The sequence below is a fragment of the Paramisgurnus dabryanus genome, chromosome 10, assembly GCF_030506205.2.
Source record: "Paramisgurnus dabryanus chromosome 10, PD_genome_1.1, whole genome shotgun sequence".
NCBI classification, from domain to species: domain Eukaryota; kingdom Metazoa; phylum Chordata; class Actinopteri; order Cypriniformes; family Cobitidae; genus Paramisgurnus; species Paramisgurnus dabryanus.
This window is the reverse complement of record NC_133346.1, coordinates 21,017,251-21,037,485: the sequence shown is the minus strand read 5'-3', so window position 1 is coordinate 21,037,485 and position 20,235 is coordinate 21,017,251. Positions and strand designations below refer to the sequence as shown.

Genomic DNA, 20,235 nt, shown 5'->3' with positions numbered 1-20,235 from the left:
CGCACATTGTAGGCCTGTACCACAACCGCAGGCAAAAAGAAAAAAGTGCATGTGTGATGGCATCCGTCTAATTCTCAAAGACAAAGCACTAAAATTAATCGGTGATGCTGTTTTTTCCCATTATTTTAGGTAAATGTGTGTTTTTTTGCCTCAATATTATATTCTATTTCAGAAAGTCGATTGATTGTATTGGTGACTATACGTTTCACTTGCTGAATCAATAAATTGCTAATTACACTACAAAGTAGTTTCAGTGACGTTTTTGACAACGAAAGACACGACACGAAATTGTGGAGGGAACCCCATTTGAGGGAATTTTGTTTGATGATTGGATGCAATGACTTAGACGAATTAAACTTTTGCACCTCTTCACATGTGTGGCTTTAAAATGTGAGAAATTATTTTAAATTAAAAGGTTTAGAAAAACATTTACATTACCCCGCATGTCACTTTGTAGTTCTGCCATAAACTTTAAAAATTAAATACGTAGCCTAGTTAAAATAAGGACCCGAAATAATTTTTAAATTACAATAGCATCGGAAATGGCAGTGAAAAAGCTAATCAGATGTGATTATTGGGATAGACTGATAATAAAAATAATAAACAAACAAACAACAGCAACGAAAAAATGTTTTGGTTGCACATATTGAGCAAATACTGGATAAAAAAACATAAGGCCTCACTATCGGCAGTGTAACCTAATTGTATAAACGAGAGGCGCTTGACGAATTTAGCAAAAATTACATCACAAAATGTTGTATTTCACATCATCATTTACATCTTCATCTCCATTATCTACAAATAGGTCAAGTTCCTGTATCTTTCCCCTTATAGGTTCCAATACTGTTTCAGGTTAACCTTTAAATAATAAACAGTTTTTACGTTATAAATAATGTAGAAACCAAAAATATACATCTTGGTAAGTCAGTGTTAAAATCATTTTTCTGACACATCTGCGTTGATAGTTGTAAAAATAATAAGCCTGTAAATGCTATGTCGTTTCTGTCGATGGCGCACTCCTAACGTTTATCTACAGCGGACCGTTAACTAAACCAGTTCCGGTGGATGCACAAGATTTGAAAATATACAGAAACCAAATTTGCAAAGTCCGAATAAATGAGAAATCATGAATTTAAATGAATGGGAAGAAAGAAGCAATGAAATTAAGTGGCACGTTATTCTTATAATCCTTTAAAGTGACCATTTCTAATATTTTGACATGGCAAAATATGTGATGCTCGTGACTACCAAATTCACCACTGGGGGGATAAAGATTTCACATCGGCTAGTTTGACCAGATTAAGATTTTAAAGCTAAAGATTACTTTTAATAAAGCTTTTTTCAAACGGTTTCCTTTAGGCTATTTTTTTCGTAATATGGAAAACGTTTGTATATTGCGAAAATTGAATCATAGTATTGTTACATTTTATTATTATATTTACTTTGGTGTTATTACAGCATACATAAAAACGTAGGCTATTAGTTGGTAGATGTCTTGCTGGTTTAAAGCATTAACTGCTATAGTAAGAATATAAGTATTGTACTATGTTACATAGAGATCAACATCTAAATTCACACAAACGAAATAAAAAAAATAAAATGCTAGTGTCATGTCCATAAAGGAAAAACAAGACTTTTCCATATTGCAAAAAATGAGCCTATAGGAAACAATTTAAATAACGTTTATTGAAAGTAATCTTCAGCTTTAAAATCTTAAACTGGTCTATGTGAAATCTTTATCCCCCCAGTGGTGAATTTGGTAGTCACGAGCATCAAATATTTTGCCATGTGAAAATATTAAAAATGGTCTCTTTAAGAGCTTACAATAATAACTTGCCACTTGATTTTCTTGATTCGTCGTTTCTCGCTCATTAAAATTTACGATTTGTATTTGTTTGTTTGTTTGTTTTCTATATTTTACACAAAGGTCATTGCCTTAATATACCAAACGTTTGCGTGATACTTTTGCCTGTTAGGACAGTACAGTAAGCTTGAACTTAATGCTTCGAGATAGTTGGTTTGATTAAACAATTAACCCTCTGATTAGAATAGTTAAGTTAAATAAAATCTCTAAACACTATTTATACGACTGTTGCAAGAAAAAATCTTAATAATCTTAATAATAATCTTTATAAAAATCTACTGGCCTAAGTAGTCTCTTTTTATGTTGTCAATTTCTATAATGTCTGCTTTCCATATAGCTATCAGGCCTTTTATTTATTAAAATAAAACAAAAACAATAAAATACTCTACTAAATCTAACGGCCGATCATTGCACCGAATTTAATGGTAAAATCATTTCGTGTAGGCCTACTTGTGCTTAAACAAACAACACATTTATTTATAAAGCTTTAACGGTATAAATATTTTTGTATATAAAAATAAGTGTAGTGATGGTGTAGAAACTGTCTTTGATTTAATAATTGTATCATCTGAAAGGGACACTTCAGGAGAACCATGTTCCACACATAAAAGCGCAGTGCTTGCCCCCCCCCCCCCCCACACACACACACACACCCCACAAATACTAACATCACGTATTTGTCTCTTCGGATCATTTGCATGTGTATTAGTGTTACTATTATCATACGGGTTTCCGTCTTGGAGAGATTTGCGCTCGACCTCCCGCCGTCATCCTACAGTTTATTCTAATGAATATTCTATAGGTGAAAACTGGGACATGGAAGCAGAACCACAACCAATGTCCAACATAAAAGGTTTACCAGCCTTCCATAGATAAATGGCATTGTTTTTCAGGATGGTGTGCTCATCCTAACACTATGATACATTTTTACATGCAGAATTTGGACTGTCAGACTAAAAATTGTTGAAAACCTATTCTACATAAATTCTTCATATCAACTATTAAAAGTCCTGCTTTAGTTTGTGCCAAGTTTATATTGGATTTTAAAAATACAGTAAATATATACAAAACATCGGCATTTATGCACAAAGATATTTCAGTTTTTATTAAAAAACAACAACAATGTAATCATATTTCATATTTATCTACATCAAAATAAAAACAGTCAGTATAGTAAACATATAGAGGTATAGAAGCATCATACAGAAAATAAAGGTAAATTATAAAGGAGCCATTTGACATGGGGTAACCGGTTCATCATTTCTCAGGAGAATCCATCTGGACACTGGCTAGACAGAATGACCTTCCTAATGAGTCCGTGCTCCCATCCTAACCCCGCCATGCTCTTCAACGGTCCTACCGCAGTCTCATTTCCAATGACGTTACATTTCATTGGAGTGAAAACCAAAATAAGGCAGCGTCTGTTTACTAGATTCGGCGAAATCTGGAAACGATGGCGTTGGCAGACCGTTTGAATTTTGACCCTTTGAAAGGTGGCAGGGTTCCTGTATGGGTGTCGTGCAGCCTTAGGAGTCAGTTAACCTCCATGAAGTGTGGAGATAAAGACGACATTATCCTGGTCCTGAAGCTGATACTCCAGTTCTCCCTGCAAGGGACACAGATGCACACATACAATAAATTGGTAGTAGTGAAAATGTCAAAACATGGAGCTGAAGATGTAATGCATTCACGTAATGAATAGTTTTTCTATGGAAAGCACACTAAAGACTAGACTTAAATGTGACTTTAAATCAACACTTGATTTGCAGGTTTCCGTTGTCATTGACAGTTGTGGAGACATTGACTTTTTCCATTGATTCGGTTTCTTTAAATTACGGATTGATGCCAATACAGGTTTTCCTGAAAGAACAACCCAACACAACCTTTATGTACATTAAATGAATGGGGGTGGAGGGGCTGACACTGGACTTAAAATGAGCATGCCATTAAAACACAGAGTGGAGAGAGTGATCTCACACACACACACACACACACACACACACACACACACACACACACACACACACACACACACACACACACACGCTTACCATCAGTTCCCAGTCTGCATCATTAATCAATACAAGAATCCCTGGTCTACTGTGTGTAAAGAAAGAAAAGCTCATGTAAGTCATGTGGACTATATGCAGAACATAATAATAAAGCAGCACTCTGATAATATAATGCAACCTGTTTACACACAATGAAAATGGCCAGTGTTGCGGTTTTCTCCAAGAGCTTTACATCTGCAGTTCATTAAATGAATGAGCCTCTCTCTTATACAAATGTACACGTGCAACTAGAACCATGAAGCGTCAATACAATACAATATAACACCACAAAGAATCTAAGCTATGTGTATGATCATAAAACCTGTCTAATATCCAAACAAAAATATTATATTCTAGTTTTATTTGATTTAAAAAAAAAATGATAAATAGTAAGGCTAAATAGTCTACGGCAACATTTTTCAGGCTAAGGACCCTTTAAAAGATAGAGAGGAGAAGCAGGGACCCCCAGTATATGTATCAAATTATTATTATTTATAAGTTATAACAAATATTTTATGATGATTATGCTACAAAGATATAACTTTGGTATACTATATATTTTAATTTAACCAAATAGATTTTATCAAGGCGATGTTATGCTCTATATTTAATAAATTACATTTTTTATTATTAGCCTATTCATGTATTTAGTTTGGAACCTAATTTCCTTTTTTCCCCAAAAAATACTTTGCATTCAAACGTTATTCGAAGAACCCCCAGTAATACCACCACGGACCCCCAAGGGGACCCCTGTTGGAGACCCATGGTCTACAGTTATTTGATTTTTTTCAGTACCTGCGACGACTGTTCTGGGTTAATATTAATACTAAATTTACAGACAATGCTTTTTATTACAATTCTGAATATAGCACTCAGATTTTTAAAATATATGAAACCCAGCCATAAAAAAAACGTGCACTCCCACTCACTCAATTTTATGTGAAACACATGGGACTAAACCTAAATATCGCACATAGGAACGCTGAGTGAATCTACCACAGATACGTATGGCTGCGTTTATCATCAGTGTTTGTCTACACTGCATGTGAGCATAAACGTATTTACTGTGCGTCTGCGAGCGTGTACTTACACAGTATTGCCCTGCATAAACAGCTCCGGGCGTTCCTTCAGCATGTTTCCTCGAATCCACGCCAGCAGCTGCTTCATGTCCCCTGTAAGAGTACCATAGAGGCCAAAGGTTATGGGTCAGAGTGCAGTGAGCCAGCCCCACGGTCGATGTGACGCGACAGTGCCTCCAATGAGAGATGGGGGGGGTCACCCAATGTCATTTTAAAGCCCACCGTTGAAAATTTTGCAGCAATGTCGATTAAAATTGTGATTCTTAAACTGCGGTAGTATTAAAGCACTGAGCAGGTAAATGTGACTACAATAAAGAGAGTTTACGATATCAACGAATTGCGTAGAAAAGCCTTCTAATAATATTTATTAAATGAAGACGGTGATATGATTGATGGATGTAAACGCAAGGCATCCATGCTGAAATTGAAACGAAAATTAGGGTGTCTGCGGCCCTCCGGACACAACCCCCCAAAAAATGTGACAGAAAGCGGACATTTATGATAAACAAATACGTCATATTAAGTAGTTGCTGTACATTTGCATGCATCAAAGGAGATTTAACTATAGGGATATCACAGCTATTGATTGTTATTCCACAAAAGAAACAGTAAAATGTAAGTTTTAAGATGTGTGTTATGTATATTCTGATAAATCGAGCATGTGATGATGAATGATAATATCTGTGCGAGAGCACTAAAGCTCCACTGGCCAACATGGCGGAGAAGTCAGTATGTCTCTGGTTCACCATCAACGTTCTATCATCAGCATCCATGTTTGGAGCATACCAGTTTTCGACTCAAAGGGGTGGTGGAGTCAAAGACATGAGACATGACGAGACAGAGAGAAAGGACTGAAAAAGAAACAACGTATTGTCTGACGTGGGGAGGAATTTATTTGCGAATTTGCCGTGGTTGACATTGTTGTGATAAATTTGCGTTTGCACAATTTTCGGATTTTGTATACTTGAAGATCGATAATTTGCCATAGCTTTGAAACTAGCTCACAACCCCCCAATCCTAACACAAGTGTGGGCTCACCTGCAAAAAAACAAACAAATAAAAACATTCATACTGTTGGTGGTTAATGTTCTGCAATACAATCCTGTGCCAGGCTCAGAAATGAAGAAAAATGCCAAAGTGACATAAATAGCCCCATATATTTATATTGTGGGAAAAGAAATTCATGTTTTTAACTCTTATCTAGCATTGATTTCATAATATTCACTATAGATCGGTGAATTTCCCTTTCTTAAGTGTACTTAAGTAAACTGTTATATGCATGTCTTTATTATCTTCCAAAGATGTGCCCTTTATAGCTTAAATATCTGAATCTTGTTCATTTAACATCGCACTTGAAAATTTTAAGCGCCATTATAGAATAGCTGGCCATGTGTGTAGGTGTACATTCCAATTTTTTGTGAAGATACTGTATATTGGCTGTATATTTATAAAAGGGAGATGTGTGTTTATGTATCATTTTTGTTTGTAATGTAGAATGCCGCTCACTTTCTGCATGCGGCGGTAGTTGTTTTCTCGACACCCACCGAAATCTGAGCAAATCGAGGGGAGACAGAAGGTCTCAGGTGGGCAATGGCGACTTACATTAGAACCAATGAGCGTGTCTGGGGGGCTGGGAATGCCTTGACACCATGTCCAGCAGACTTGTAGTACCGATCTCCACTGCATGATAGCTGGGGGCGTATGAACGATCGGAAAGTGGGGAGGACACGTCATGAACCTTATCTCCCGACTCACAAGTATTAAGCACACGACACAACTTTGCACAGTACCAACCGATATAGTTAAAAGAATGTGGGAGCCAGCCATATTAGGATTACATTTAACCATGCATTTGTTTGTTCAGAAGCGTTTGTTTGGTCTTAATGCTGTTGTTTAACAACTTTTCTCATTACACTGAGGCCAATCTTTCAAAATGTAAGTATTGCTTGAAACATGAGGATGCAAACTTGTTTGCTAAGCCCTAGGTTGTAGCTAACTTGCTAAGCTAGCATGTATAATACAGACCAAGGGCAAAAGGATAAGTGGGTGCAGGAGCGAAAGTCTGTACAATGATTTCATTGGGCAAGTTTCCACCAGAATTGAGGCTTTCAGAGATGTCAGCACCAGTGCACGTAAGCTTCTCAGTGAGATGCAGGGGTCGAGCAAAAGAAGCTGTTTCAGGTTAATTGGATCGCTGTCAGCCTCTTCAGTAGTGTAACGATCGTTGTACCTTGCAGCTTGGCTTGCCCACAATCCTGCACCTATAAAGAAGAATGATGCTTGCTTTAGTGCTACTCTACCGCAATGAATATTGACTAACGGCAAAAGCAGGGGACGAAAAACAGACGCTGATCATTCTTTTAGTTGGGGGGAACTCTAGTGAAAGTCGCTGCTTTGATTTTTTTTCACACAAAAGGTTATGTGGGCCACAGGCAAGGAGTGAAGGGTCAACAAGACGTCCCATATCTATATAGCCCCCTCTCTTCTACTGGGGTAATGGAAGATAGCTAAACGCAAAAGAATGGAGAAGTTGCAGTGATGTAAGCGAGAAAGAGGGATAACATGACTGGGAGGGGGGAGCGTGCGTCACCGCAGACAGGTGCATTCTGGGATACATCCTGCGTGGGAGGGTGACGGCATTTACGTAACATAGCGGATGGCTAACGCTCTCGTTTCCTTCCTTATAGAATGCCGATCATCATTACCTCTGCTATCTGTGGGTGGGAGGGAAAGAAGGCATTCATCTTGATCGAGATATGAGGTTTGGCGTTTCTATGATGATCGTGTGTGTGTGTGTCCAGCAGCAGGGGGGTTAGCACCACTCATCAATCACTCTGGACCCATGGATAGAAATTTAGGAGGGATTAATGTAGAGCATCGGCGTCAGCCTTAGCAATCAAATGCGGCCATCCGTGACGTACTCGAATCATCCCCACAAACACACGTATGGACTGTAGGCTTCAGAGGTGCTCCAAGGTCGTCCCTTGGGCCCCTGCGAGGTCTCGGTGGCCACATTCCCTCCTGCAGTCCACTTTTGTGGACATGTTGTCGTGGTTACTCCAGTGGCGTGGAGATTGACCCTGCTCTTGTTTGGCAAGGTTGGTGGAGGTCAGCAGGGCTACCAAAGCACACACATCACAGTGCTCACAACCAACAAGCTGCGACTGGGATACAAAATTATAATGACACACTTGGGCTTACGTTCCAGCACTGTTACGACCGAGATCCCAAAAATGAAATATTTATGGATATCAAGTGACACAAGATTAAAGATCTATGCAATATTATGTCTACAATACACACTATTTCTGCATCTCAAACCGTTCACTCCTCCACTTTTCTTATGTAGGGAATGACATTTGAGTCTAGTGTATAGAAAAGTGAACGAAATGAGCGAACGCTGACGGATACTGACGTAAATCCAATGCGTCATAGAATACTGTCGCAGAGATTCGTCATAAACAGAGACAATTTATTTAAACTGGGCTACCGTTTAACATTGAAACATGACTATGAAAAGTGGCCTAATCTACCCGAGTTTGGCATGCATCTATATAAAGACATTATATAGGCCCTCGCCCACCCTTCTCTCGATACTGGTCATTTAAAACATATCAGTCTACATATGGCAGATAGCTGATTCTGCTAATAACTCTTGGGTTTCAATCCAAAATGGGAATACCCACTCTCTACTTAAATACAGGGGGCAATACCAGCACTCCCCCATGGCCTTGCACCACTTTCACCCCGATGTCCCACAGGGAAGCCATAGGAATGTGAGGTGGGAGTGAGGCATTGGTACTGTCAAGCATCCCAAAAAATGACTGCAAACAAAAAAGACTTAGTGCATTGTAACAATTGTCCCTCCCTCCTTTACTAGCCCTCCATTCTCCATACCTTTCCTGTGACCCAAGGACTAGGCATAAAAGATCCATCAACAGTATCACTGGCTGCATTTACAAGTGAAAGAGGCCCAATAATGGAGCAGTTAGGAGAAGAATAGCTGGGCGCAGGGAGGCTCACAGATGTTGGTGGTGGTTGAGGGGGATGTGGGTTGTATGGAGAAGGGGCTCAGCTACATTGTTGCAAGGGGAGGGGTGGAGGAGCAAAAAAAAAATGAATTTGTGATGGCAGACCGGCATTGGTTCGCCACTGGCCCAACGTCAGGCTGAAAGCAGGACTGGCTGGAAGAAAGGTGTCCAGGGAAGCGTGTGAACCAGGTCAGCGCAAGGGGGGGGGTAGGAGAACTTAAAAAGGCATCGGACAGAGGGACATTTTTGGTATGATTTGTGTAGCCTTTTTCCTTTAGAAATTGCAGAGAGGAAAGGCATCTTAAGTTAGTTCCAGCAGGGCATTGGCCAATGAGTGAATCCCACACCCGACTCTTTGGCATTGGGTGGGAAAGGGTGGAGATATTTGGAGCTAATTAAGTCATCAGTACTGGTAATGGAAAAGCATTGGAGTGGCCGAAGAACAATGCCAAAAATTGTAAGTTTGAAAGAAATCTCTCAATATTTCCCAGTATACATACTAATGAACAATGATGCTTGACTTAACAGCATATATTAATATTAAGCAAACTTATAAAAACATTTGAAGTGCATCTGACATGTTTTCTTGTAAATGAGCATTTTTTTTATCAGGCTCTTATGTTTAGGTTCAGTAATTTCACTTTAATAGCAACGAAAAGGTTATATAAATCTTAATTTTCAGAAATGTCACTTTAGTCTTTTCATTGGTATTTAACACATCTTCCACTGCAAAACCCTCTAAGTGCATGCAAGCTTTTTTGGTGATAACCTCAACTTCAATTCACTTCTTTGGACAAGACATTGTAAACAGTTGCAAAAATCACTGAAAAGCAACTAGAAACATTGGAAATTATGAAAGAATGTAAAAATGAAAAAAAAAACTGAACCACAAATCAATGCATGTGGCTGGCACATTCGGGTTGTATTTAGGTCCGGGTGTGCCTCATAAGCCTTAAAAAGTGAAGCCTCTGGCTCTTTGATCGCCCGCTGGTGGCTGGCTGCAGTACAAGTCATAAACCCCGCCCTCTCCATTCAAACGAATGGGACTCTGCTCTAAATAAAAAAATTATTTACACTTCCAATAAAAGTTTCCGAAAGATGGTTTTGGTCCTTTCAAGTAGTTGTTATCACGCTGATATATGTTCAAGTCTTCATTATTGTGGTAAGTTTCATTTTAGCTTGTAATTTGATGCAACAGAAACGGGGCGTGACGTTATGATTGGCATGGTTGATTGGTCGCGCGGAAGTTTGATACCGCAGCTCCGCCTCTGGCTCCACGGACGATTCCTTCTGCGCATGCCTTGGCTCAAAACTGATGTTTTTACGTAACATGGCGGCGACCGTGGTTGGACATTTTTGGCTTCAATTCATTACAATGGTGGGAGGCGACGTCACGTCGTCCATCTTTTTTTACAGTCGGTTAAAGGAACAGTATGTAGGATTGTGGTCAAAACCGGTATTGCAATCACAAAACGTGTAGCTAAAACTGGTACTGCAATCACACAGCTGGTGGCCAATATACAAAACGACAACATAAACATCAGTTGAGGGCTGCAACTCCACTTTTTAAATGACAATATCCTGGCCGGACCACTGTTGTCAGTGATATAAGTATTTGAAATGAAAATAATTTCTTAATGTATAGTGACATTTTAGGGCCATTTAATGATTAATTTATATAAATTTCTTACATACTGTTCCTTTAAACTTAGGAATTTTTATCATCATGTTTGTGGTCTATCACATTTTGAAAATCTTATATTTGGCGTGTACCCAGCATTAGCAAATGCCACAGATGATACAAAAGACATAGTTGCCAATACTCACAGGGTTCTGATTGGCTTGGAAGTGTCACATGATGAGTCTTTACTCCATCAAACAGAAGTTCAGCTCCTCCTCTAAAAAGGTAAAAAGCCAAAAAATGCAGTAAATACTTTGTACAGGTCCAGCAACTTCAACAATAATCATTTAAGGTTTTATATTTACGTTACGAAATCAGAGCAAATTATGGCCACTTTTATGGTGGTGTTTTTTGCCACTTCAGAGCTTGACAGCCCCCATCCAAATTTCATTTCATTGTAAAGAGCACACTGATTAGGATATTGCTAAAATTTACCTCTATGAAATGGGAAGAAAAACATACAATTATTTTGTAAGCTACTTTCAGTTACTCCTTTCAGAAATCACTGAGTGATAAAGAACGATAGATGGTGCATTTCAGAGAAAACGACAAGATAGAGCAGGACATGAAGTCAGAGAAGGACTCGTGTTGCAGGTGCAGGCCCAATAAAGAGCGCTCACATCTACTGCAGAACGGCCAGTTGTCCTCCAGATCGCAAGCCTTGGCCCAGTGCCTGTACTCTAGCAGTACAGAGAGAAGCCAGCCTGTGTGCCAGTCTCACAAACACACAACCTCTGTCCGTGGACAGTCACATAGGACTCTGTTGGGACCTTAAAGCAGTGATGTCTTTTGACCAAGTGCCAAATGCTACATTTTTGTGGACCAGATGAACACTGGCCAACATCTGCTTTGACTTTCTGTCACTCTGATGTAATCTCTTTGCTCCTTTAAGGCCATGGCAAGGTTGCATATTATTTCTGCATCATGTAATTTATGCAACTTATATGTCTGCATGCAATTTTTAAATGAGTTAATACATGCGCAATAAATTAGCAGTATACAACTGCACAGAATGCCAAAATCCCACAATGCAATGCGCTTAACCTACCATTTTCACTATGAAAATTTTTACAAATACGCAAAATTATTTGGAATAATAAAACGTATAAATTTGCCTATGCGCTTGAAAAATAACCGTTTTCATTTCCAAACATTAAAATAAAAACAATAAAAAAAAAAATCGTCATTAATATGCTGTTTGATATGTTTATCGTGTATACTATTTAGCAAAATGGAAATAAGCATTTAATCCATATATATATATATATATATATATATATATATATATATATATATATATATATATATATATATATATATATATATATATATATATATATATATATATAATACAAAAAACTAAAATTTGTCAACGTCCAGAAATTATGGATCTTATAAAATAAGCGATTTTTTTTGTAAATTGAATTATATTTGTTTCATACAGTATTAAAAAAAGAAATTACTTACATATATAAATATATTTCTAAAACCTGATCCTGTTTCCTGATAATTTAATGTAAGTATTAATAATCTACTTTATTGTTAAAGTTCATGAGTAGTATTATTAATTAACGCTCTTTTAATTTCCTGCATCATTCCCATTCAGTAACGTTGCATTTTAAATGCACGTGACACTCGCATGCCTGACAGCTTTTACAATCTCGACAGCACGCGCTGCTTTAATCCATACACTCATTTTATTACATTAAGATTTTTACATATTCGATATGGACTACATATTACATACAAACGTTTGTTCTGATGCCACTGCTGTCACACATTTAATAAACGCGCAACATGTATCAATAAAGTAGGCTGTCAGTGGTACATTTCCATCGAAACGTTCTGCTTTAAAAAAATTGTCATATGTTATTGTAATTATGGAAACGCGCACGAATCGAAAGGTTCATGAATGAAGCTATAAATACAAACCCGAACTCCAGGTGCAAAGCTAAGGGCGCCGCCATGTTGGTTTAAAACCCGGAAAAAAATCATACATCTTCTCCGGAAACTGCGTCTGCCTGTGAGTATCCTATTGGGCTGTTTACTGAAGAGGGCGGGGCCTGCGCTTAAACCTACAGATAAACAGTGGATCCTTTGGGGTAGGAGTCTTTGAGTATTTAACTCATACATTTTTATTAATAATTATAAAACGACACATAAACATGTCATGTTTAATCATATAAACGTGTATTTAATTTTAAATATACATATATTATTGTATAAAAATGATCTATCTTTTTTAATTCACAGTAGCCTATATCTTAAATATCCCACCATCTCAATATGAGAGTGTAAAGGTGCTGTTATTAGAAGTGATGCAATGGTTTTCCACCCCCATATAGCCTCTGTCATACTGGTGACAGGTCTGTCCCGACTAGAAACAGATTGAATTGCAAATCTCCTGCCTTCTGTTGGCATCCGAGGCTGAACTGGCCCTTTGCAGCCGGCCATTCATGTGGTAATGTGAAGTCTGAGGGGCCCAGGGTCCACAGAGAGTCACATAAGGGTACACGGAGGACTGACGTCCAAACAATGTATTGATTTTATATATCAAAATAAATTTAGGCCATTACAATAACGGTAAGTGTACACTGAAACTGTACGTGTGTGTCTATCGCATTGTTTGAAAACAAATAGCCTTGACTAAAACTGCTTGACTTTAGTGGGAGACAATTTACAGTTACTTAAATATATATTTTTAATTGTTCAATTTGCAGATTTAACAAAATAAAATTCAGTGGTGTTTTACTAACTCACACATAGAATGACCTTTGAGCTTGTGAGAAGATTTTAAGGCGTCTTCAATGTGTGAAATGCTCATAAATTGGCCAAATCATGTTTTGCTTGAAAAATAAAAGTCAACAGGTTTGTCTTTAGAGTTAGGTTTAGGAGTAGGATGCAAAAACATATTAGTATATTAATATGAAAACCATTAAATCCTTACTATATGGCTTTTAAGGTGTTTGTGCGTGCGTGCGTGTGTGTGTGTGTGTGTGTGCTGGATGCGCTATGAGCATTAGATTTAGATGACAAAGTGTTAAAGAACCAAGACATGTAATCCAGTCGCTTCACGTGTACTTAACTGATCAGAACATGACAGGCTGTTCCTTTGCTGTCAACAGCGAATCTGCCTAAAAATAAATCGGCTTTATAAAAACAAAACTACTGTAACCTAATTTTTAAGAAAAAAACTGCACATCAGAGATTTTCTAAATTGCACAATTTTTAAGGCAGAGCTTGAACATCCAAGGCAGCAGACCCAGCAAACCCTGTTGCTTTAAAAAATAAAACTTCCCCCACAAATAGCTTAGAGACACACAAAAGCATTTTAACTTGATTTAAAAGCAAATAATAAAGCAATGTAATATCATGTTATGGTAGAATTGCATTTATTACTTCTGTTTGAAATATTGTGCTTTGCTTTCAATGTTGCCCTAAACAGAGATGTGTGATGGGCAGCTCTGCCTTGTCTTTGTGTGCATTCAGTGCATAGTGCCACATGCCCCCTATGTCTCCATCAGTGTGCCTGTTTGCCAGCAGTGCCTGGTGGACCCCGCTCTGACTGTCACAGCTGTACAATGCACAACAGACTCACACGCGTGCAAGTGTTTGTGCGTACACACACACAAACACACACTGAAAGATTGCATCATGGTTTTGCAGCCCCCCCATTCCGTGGCCACCATCTTGTTTTAGTGAAGTCACTTTAAACTGACACACTCACAACTCAAAGCCAGCACGCATGCTGTGTCGCAGTGCATTTACAACACTGTACTCACACACTTTTAAGGGTGCAAGTATATGTCATTTATATATAAAAAAACATTTCATCTAATACACATTATTATTCTGTTAACTTTTTAAAAGCATACAATGATTATTCAGATGCATGCAAGTTTTAATAATGTAAAATGCATTGGATGACTTACAGTCACATTTGTTTACCTATTTCTTTTTTTTAACAGAAGGGGAAATATTTAATGGCAATTATAAAGATCAACCCTGTGAAAAATATATAATGTAAAATAGAGGACAAAATGTATTATTTGAGTTGCATCTATTTCAAAATATATATATTTAATCTATGACTTTACAGTAAGGTCAAGTAAACCATATTAACTAGTGAATGCTGACGTCACTACACATTGTATATTACAGCTGACTGAAATGAAACGCTGCATGTAGCGATCTAGCTTGAGGCTGATGACACCTAGTGGTCATTTTGCAGAGTTGCATTGTATAAATAAAGCAATGTAAAATATGGTACGATAGGAAAAAGGCTTATCCCACTGAGAACATGAGGACCCCTAATATTTCTCCTTTGTATTTTATCTAGTCTGTTGCCAGGCTGACTATTTCAATTTTAGCTTGTACAATTTTCAATAGCATTACTCTAACAAAGTGCATAGGCTATACAGACCTTCATTTTATTGGTTAAAGTTATTTACTTTTTACATACATATACGTTGACATTGTAAGATGTGTTAAATTATAAAAGCTTTTAAGCTATAAATAATCGAGAAATAAGTTGTTAATTTGGAACAGTTGTTTTATTTTTACCTGACGAAAGACGACGTACAATGACTGTGTGTTGTCAACAGTGCCACCTGCAGGCCGATTACGAAAATAGTTCAGTTAAAATCTGTATCGTTTAAAAATCTAATAATTGTAAATCGTAATGATAACTATAAATTTGTGTACTCCAAAACATAAAAACACATTTATTATACATAATAATCTATGGGGTGGTTTCCCGGACAGGGAATTCCTTAAGCCAGGACTAGACCTCAGTTTAATTAGGAAATTTAACTAGTTGTAACAAACATGACTTCCTAAAAACATTACTTGTGTGCATTTTGAGGCAAAACAAAGGGCACTGATGTATTTTAAGATATGTCAGAGCAAGTTGTTTTCAGTTTGGACAGCTCTTACATTTATTTTAGTCTAGGACTATGTCAGAAGATGGTGTATGTCTTTAAGGGAAGTACGTCACTAGGGGAGGTACAAAAACAGGAGTGTATCTGTGCATGTGTTTTCGAGTTGTTTTCTATTATTAAACCAAAGAAAGATTAATCGTCTGTCTCCTTCATTGACATGGTGTCAGAAGTGGCCACGTAGAAAGAGAACTACCAGCCAGGAAAGTAAAAGAAAATGCCACTTTTCAAACCGCCGGACAACTTTACATTCGACAAGCCGGGAGAATGGCCGACATGGCGGCAGCGTTTTGTGAGATACAGAACGGCTGCCAAGCTCACAGAAGAGGACGGGACCGTCCAAGTGAGTACTTTGATTTACGCGATGGGAATCGAGGCAGAAAATATTTACAAATCATTCGTTTTCAATGAGAGAGAGAAGGAAGATGATTTCGAAACGGTTTTGAAAAAGTACGATGACTATTTTGTGCCGCAGACCAATGTCATACACGAGAGGGCGCAGTTTCACCAGCGAACCCAAAGACCTGGGGAAAAAGCTGAGACATTTATTCGTTCACTGTACGAGTTGTCAGAAAACTGTGACTTTGGTGCTAACAGACATGAGAACATCAGAGACAGATTAGTTGTAGGAATTAGAGACAAGGATCTGTCAAAAAGATTACAACTAACTAAAGATCTCACTTTGGATGTTGCAGTACAAATGGTAAGACAAGCTGAAGAAGTTACTCACCAGGTCAGCCAGCAGGGGGATCCAACGTGCAGCATTCAAGAGATCAGGAGACCTAAACAGCGTACAGGCTTCAGGTCTGAATACAGCAGAGAGCGCCAAACTGGAAAAACAAAAAATGGTGATGACAAATGCAGTCGATGTGGCAAGACAAAACATAAAGACAGAGAGAGATGTCCAGCCTTAGGGGCAGAATGCAGGAGATGTCACAAGAAAGGTCATTGGGAACGCATGTGCAAAACTAAATTAGTCCATGAGGTCATGAGGGAGGAAAGACAATCTGACTCATTTTACCTAGGATCTGTACAGCAGATGGGGAAAAACACAGAGACATGGACAGTCAATCTGACAATTGGAAATACACCAGTAGTATTTAAGATAGATACTGGGGCAGATGTGACAATAATAAGTGAACAGACATTCCAAAATCTACAAAAGAAACAAGAATTGTGCAAAGCAAAAGTCACACTTAACAGCCCAGGAGGCCAGCTAACATGCATGGGTCAATTCAAAAGTCACATAAAGTATAAAAAGAAACACTATGAGCTGACCATATATGTTGTGAAGGGTCCAACAGTAAATAATCTTCTCAGTGGAAAGGCAGCTAAAGAAATGGGCCTGATTAAACGAATAGAAGAGGTCAGTGCATCTATTAGGGACCACGGAAAGCTAAACACTGAACCAGTTAAGATTCTACTCAGAGAAGGAGCAGAACCGTATGCGGTTAATACTGCCCGTAGAGTTCCCTTGCCGATGCTTCAGAAAGTAAAAGAAGAACTAGAAAGGATGGAAGCAAGTGGAGTGATTGAGAGAGTCACCCAACCAACAGATTGGTGCGCGCCTATGGTGCCAGTAATCAAACCCAACGGACAGGTTCGTATATGTGTAGACCTGAAAAGGCTGAATCGAAACATCAAAAGAGAACGATTCATGCTGCCAACAACAGATGAAATTCTTGCAAAATTAGCAGGTGCAAAAGTGTTCACATCGCTAGATGCTGCAAGTGGGTTTTGGCAAATACCGCTGCATCCAGAGAGCAGCCGGTTAACAACTTTCATCACGCCATTTGCCAGATATTGTTTTAAAAGACTTCCTTTTGGCATCAGCATAGCACCTGAGATTTTTCAGCGGAAAATGCAAGAGCTATTGTCAGGCCTGGAAGGAGTGCAAGTGTATATGGATGATGTCATCGTGTATGGAGCATCCATGCAAGAACATGACATGCGACTGAAGCGGGTAATGGAAACAGTGGAACTCGCTGGCCTGAGGTTAAACGAAGACAAATGTAAGATCCGACAAAGCGAGCTGTGTTTCCTGGGTCAGGTAGTCGACGAAAATGGAGTCCGAGCAGACCCAGGGAAAGGCAAAGCTATCGCAGAACTCAAAGCCCCAAAGAATGTACATGAGCTGAAGAGAGTGCTAGGGATGATTAACTACATGGGAAAATATATATCCCACTTGGCAACACTGGGAGGCCCACTATACGAACTCTTAAGAACGGAAACAGCGTGGACTTGGGATTCAGTACACGAGCGAGCATTCCAACAACTGAAAGAAGCTCTCATGACTTCGCCGGTACTGTCGTTTTATAATGTAGAGAAGCCAACAATTGTATCTGCCGATGCAAGCAGTTATGGCTTGGGAGGAGTGTTACTCCAACAACACGGAGACTGCTGGAATCCTGTTGCATACTGCTCACGAACCCTCACAAAGGCTGAAGGTCATTACGCACAGATTGAGAAAGAGTGTCTTGCAGGAGTCTGGGCGTGTGAACATTTCAGCAAATATCTAAGTGGAATGGAGCACTTTAAACTTATTACAGACCACAAGCCGCTGGTTTCTCTAATAAACTGTAAAGATTTGGACAATGTTCCAATCAGATGCCAAAGACTTCTACTCAGACTAATGAGATTCAATGTGACAGCTGAGTATGCTCCAGGTAAAACACTCGTGGTAGCAGACACCTTATCGCGAAGTCCGCAGAGCAGCACTGGGGACAGCAGCACCACCGAGATGGATGTCAGCTGCTATGTCAATGCAATCATTGAAAGCCTGCCCACTTCAGAGGGTAAAATAAAAGAAATTCGTGAAGCAACGCAACAAGATCAGAAATTGCAGAGAGTGAAGCACTTAATTAAAAGTGGATGGCCGGAGCATGCTCGAGAGATACATCCTTCGGTAAAAGACTTTCATGCATTCAAGAGTGAATTGTCAGAGACAGATGGCTTGCTTACTAGAGGAAACCGTATCATCATACCAGAGTCTCTTCGGGGAGAAATTATTGAACGAATACATGAAGGACACTTGGGCTTGACCAAATGTAGAGAGAGAGCACAGACATCCGTATGGTGGCCAGGACTATCCTCTGAACTAAAACAGAAAATTGAAAAGTGTGAATTTTGCTGCCAATACAGGAAAACACAGAGAAAAGAACCGCTGAGCCCAACTCCCTTACCGGATAGACCATGGCAGCGTCTGGGGGTAGATTTGTGTGAGTACAAAGGAAAAAACTACATTGTACTCTCTGACTATTATTCCAGATTCTTGGAAATACTATACTTAACGAACACCACAGCTGAGCAAGTTGTCATCAAGCTCAAAGCAACATTTGCACGATTCGGCATCCCAGAAGTACTCGTTTCAGATAATGGCCCTCAATTCACGAGTGAAACATTCCAGTCATTTAGCCGTGAGTTTGACTTCAGACATGTAACGTCAAGCCCACATCACCCCTCCAGCAATGGACATGCAGAACGTGCAGTCCAGTCAGCAAAAGCCATCCTACGGCAAAAAGACCCAGTATTGGCTTTGTTAAGCTACAGAACGACCCCACATGCTTCAACTGGAGTGAGCCCGGCAGAGCTTTTGATGGGACGGAGACTCAGAAATACATTACCAACTCTGGACAGCAACCTCAGTCCGAAGTGGCCGGATCTGAGACTTATACGGAGACGAGATGCTGAAGCTAAGCTACAACATGCATTTTATTTTAATAGAAGACATGGAGTGAGGAACTTACCTCCGCTGAGGCCAGGGGACTCGGTCCTTGTTAAGCTGGATGAGGAAAAACAGTGGAGGACTCCAGCGACAGTAATGAGACCAAGTGCAACTGAGCGCTCCTACATGATCAGTAGCCCAGAAGGGGGAATGAAAAGGCGAAATCGCCGTCACTTACAACTTAGTCCCTCTGAGTGCAGTGCTAATGCTGAGACAATAGGGCACTCAGAAACAAAGGGTGATGAGGACTCCCTTCGAACAAATGACTCACGGCCTACACAGATTAGTGAAGGATGGACGGTAACAAGGTCTGGTAGATTGAGTAAACCGGTTGAGAAACTTAATTTGTAATACATTATGTCCTACAAGTATGGTGGAATTTGGTTAACAGACTGTTCAATGTCAAGGTTAGTCGTTAAATTAAAGTGGAAGTACATAAACTGTTAGTAAGTGTAAGAAAAGTTACAACTAGCAAGTCAGCATGCATCTAAATTCTATTTATCTAAGACATTCGATTGTTTGAGAGAGATTAAGCTGAATCTTTAGAACACACTTTTGTACTAATGAATGTTCATTGTCATGTTTTGATACAGTTTCTTCTATAAAATCCAAGGTTATGGCAGTTCTTAAAAGGGGGAGATGTCAGAAGATGGTGTATGTCTTTAAGGGAAGTACGTCACTAGGGGAGGTACAAAAACAGGAGTGTATCTGTGCATGTGTTTTCGAGTTGTTTTCTATTATTAAACCAAAGAAAGATTAATCGTCTGTCTCCTTCATTGACAGACTAGTCTAATCTAATCCATGTCCGGGAAATCGCCTCTCAAAGTTATACATTTTAAAATTTACAACACTCTATTACTTACCCAAA

General features: G+C 38.9%; 1 protein-coding gene across 2 annotated transcripts; it reads right to left on the bottom strand.

The window, feature by feature from the left end:
• Positions 1–2,942: 2,942 nt before the first annotated feature.
• On the bottom strand, positions 2,943–12,728 carry urm1 (ubiquitin related modifier 1). 2 transcript variants are annotated; one of them, XM_065290384.2, is made up of 5 exons: positions 12,639–12,728; positions 10,853–10,923; positions 5,006–5,087; positions 3,916–3,964; positions 2,943–3,470 (listed from the first exon to the last, which is right to left on the bottom strand). In XM_065290384.2, the coding sequence occupies exons 1-5, from the start codon at positions 12,671–12,673 to the stop codon at positions 3,402–3,404; spliced, it is 306 nt and encodes a 101-aa protein (XP_065146456.1). In that variant the 5' UTR covers positions 12,674–12,728; the 3' UTR covers positions 2,943–3,401. The 2 variants fall into 2 exon arrangements, with proteins under 2 accessions (XP_065146456.1, XP_065146457.1); XM_065290385.2 differs by lacking the exon at positions 2,943–3,470 and adding an exon at positions 3,477–3,724.
• Between the last annotated feature and the right edge of the window lie 7,507 nt (positions 12,729–20,235).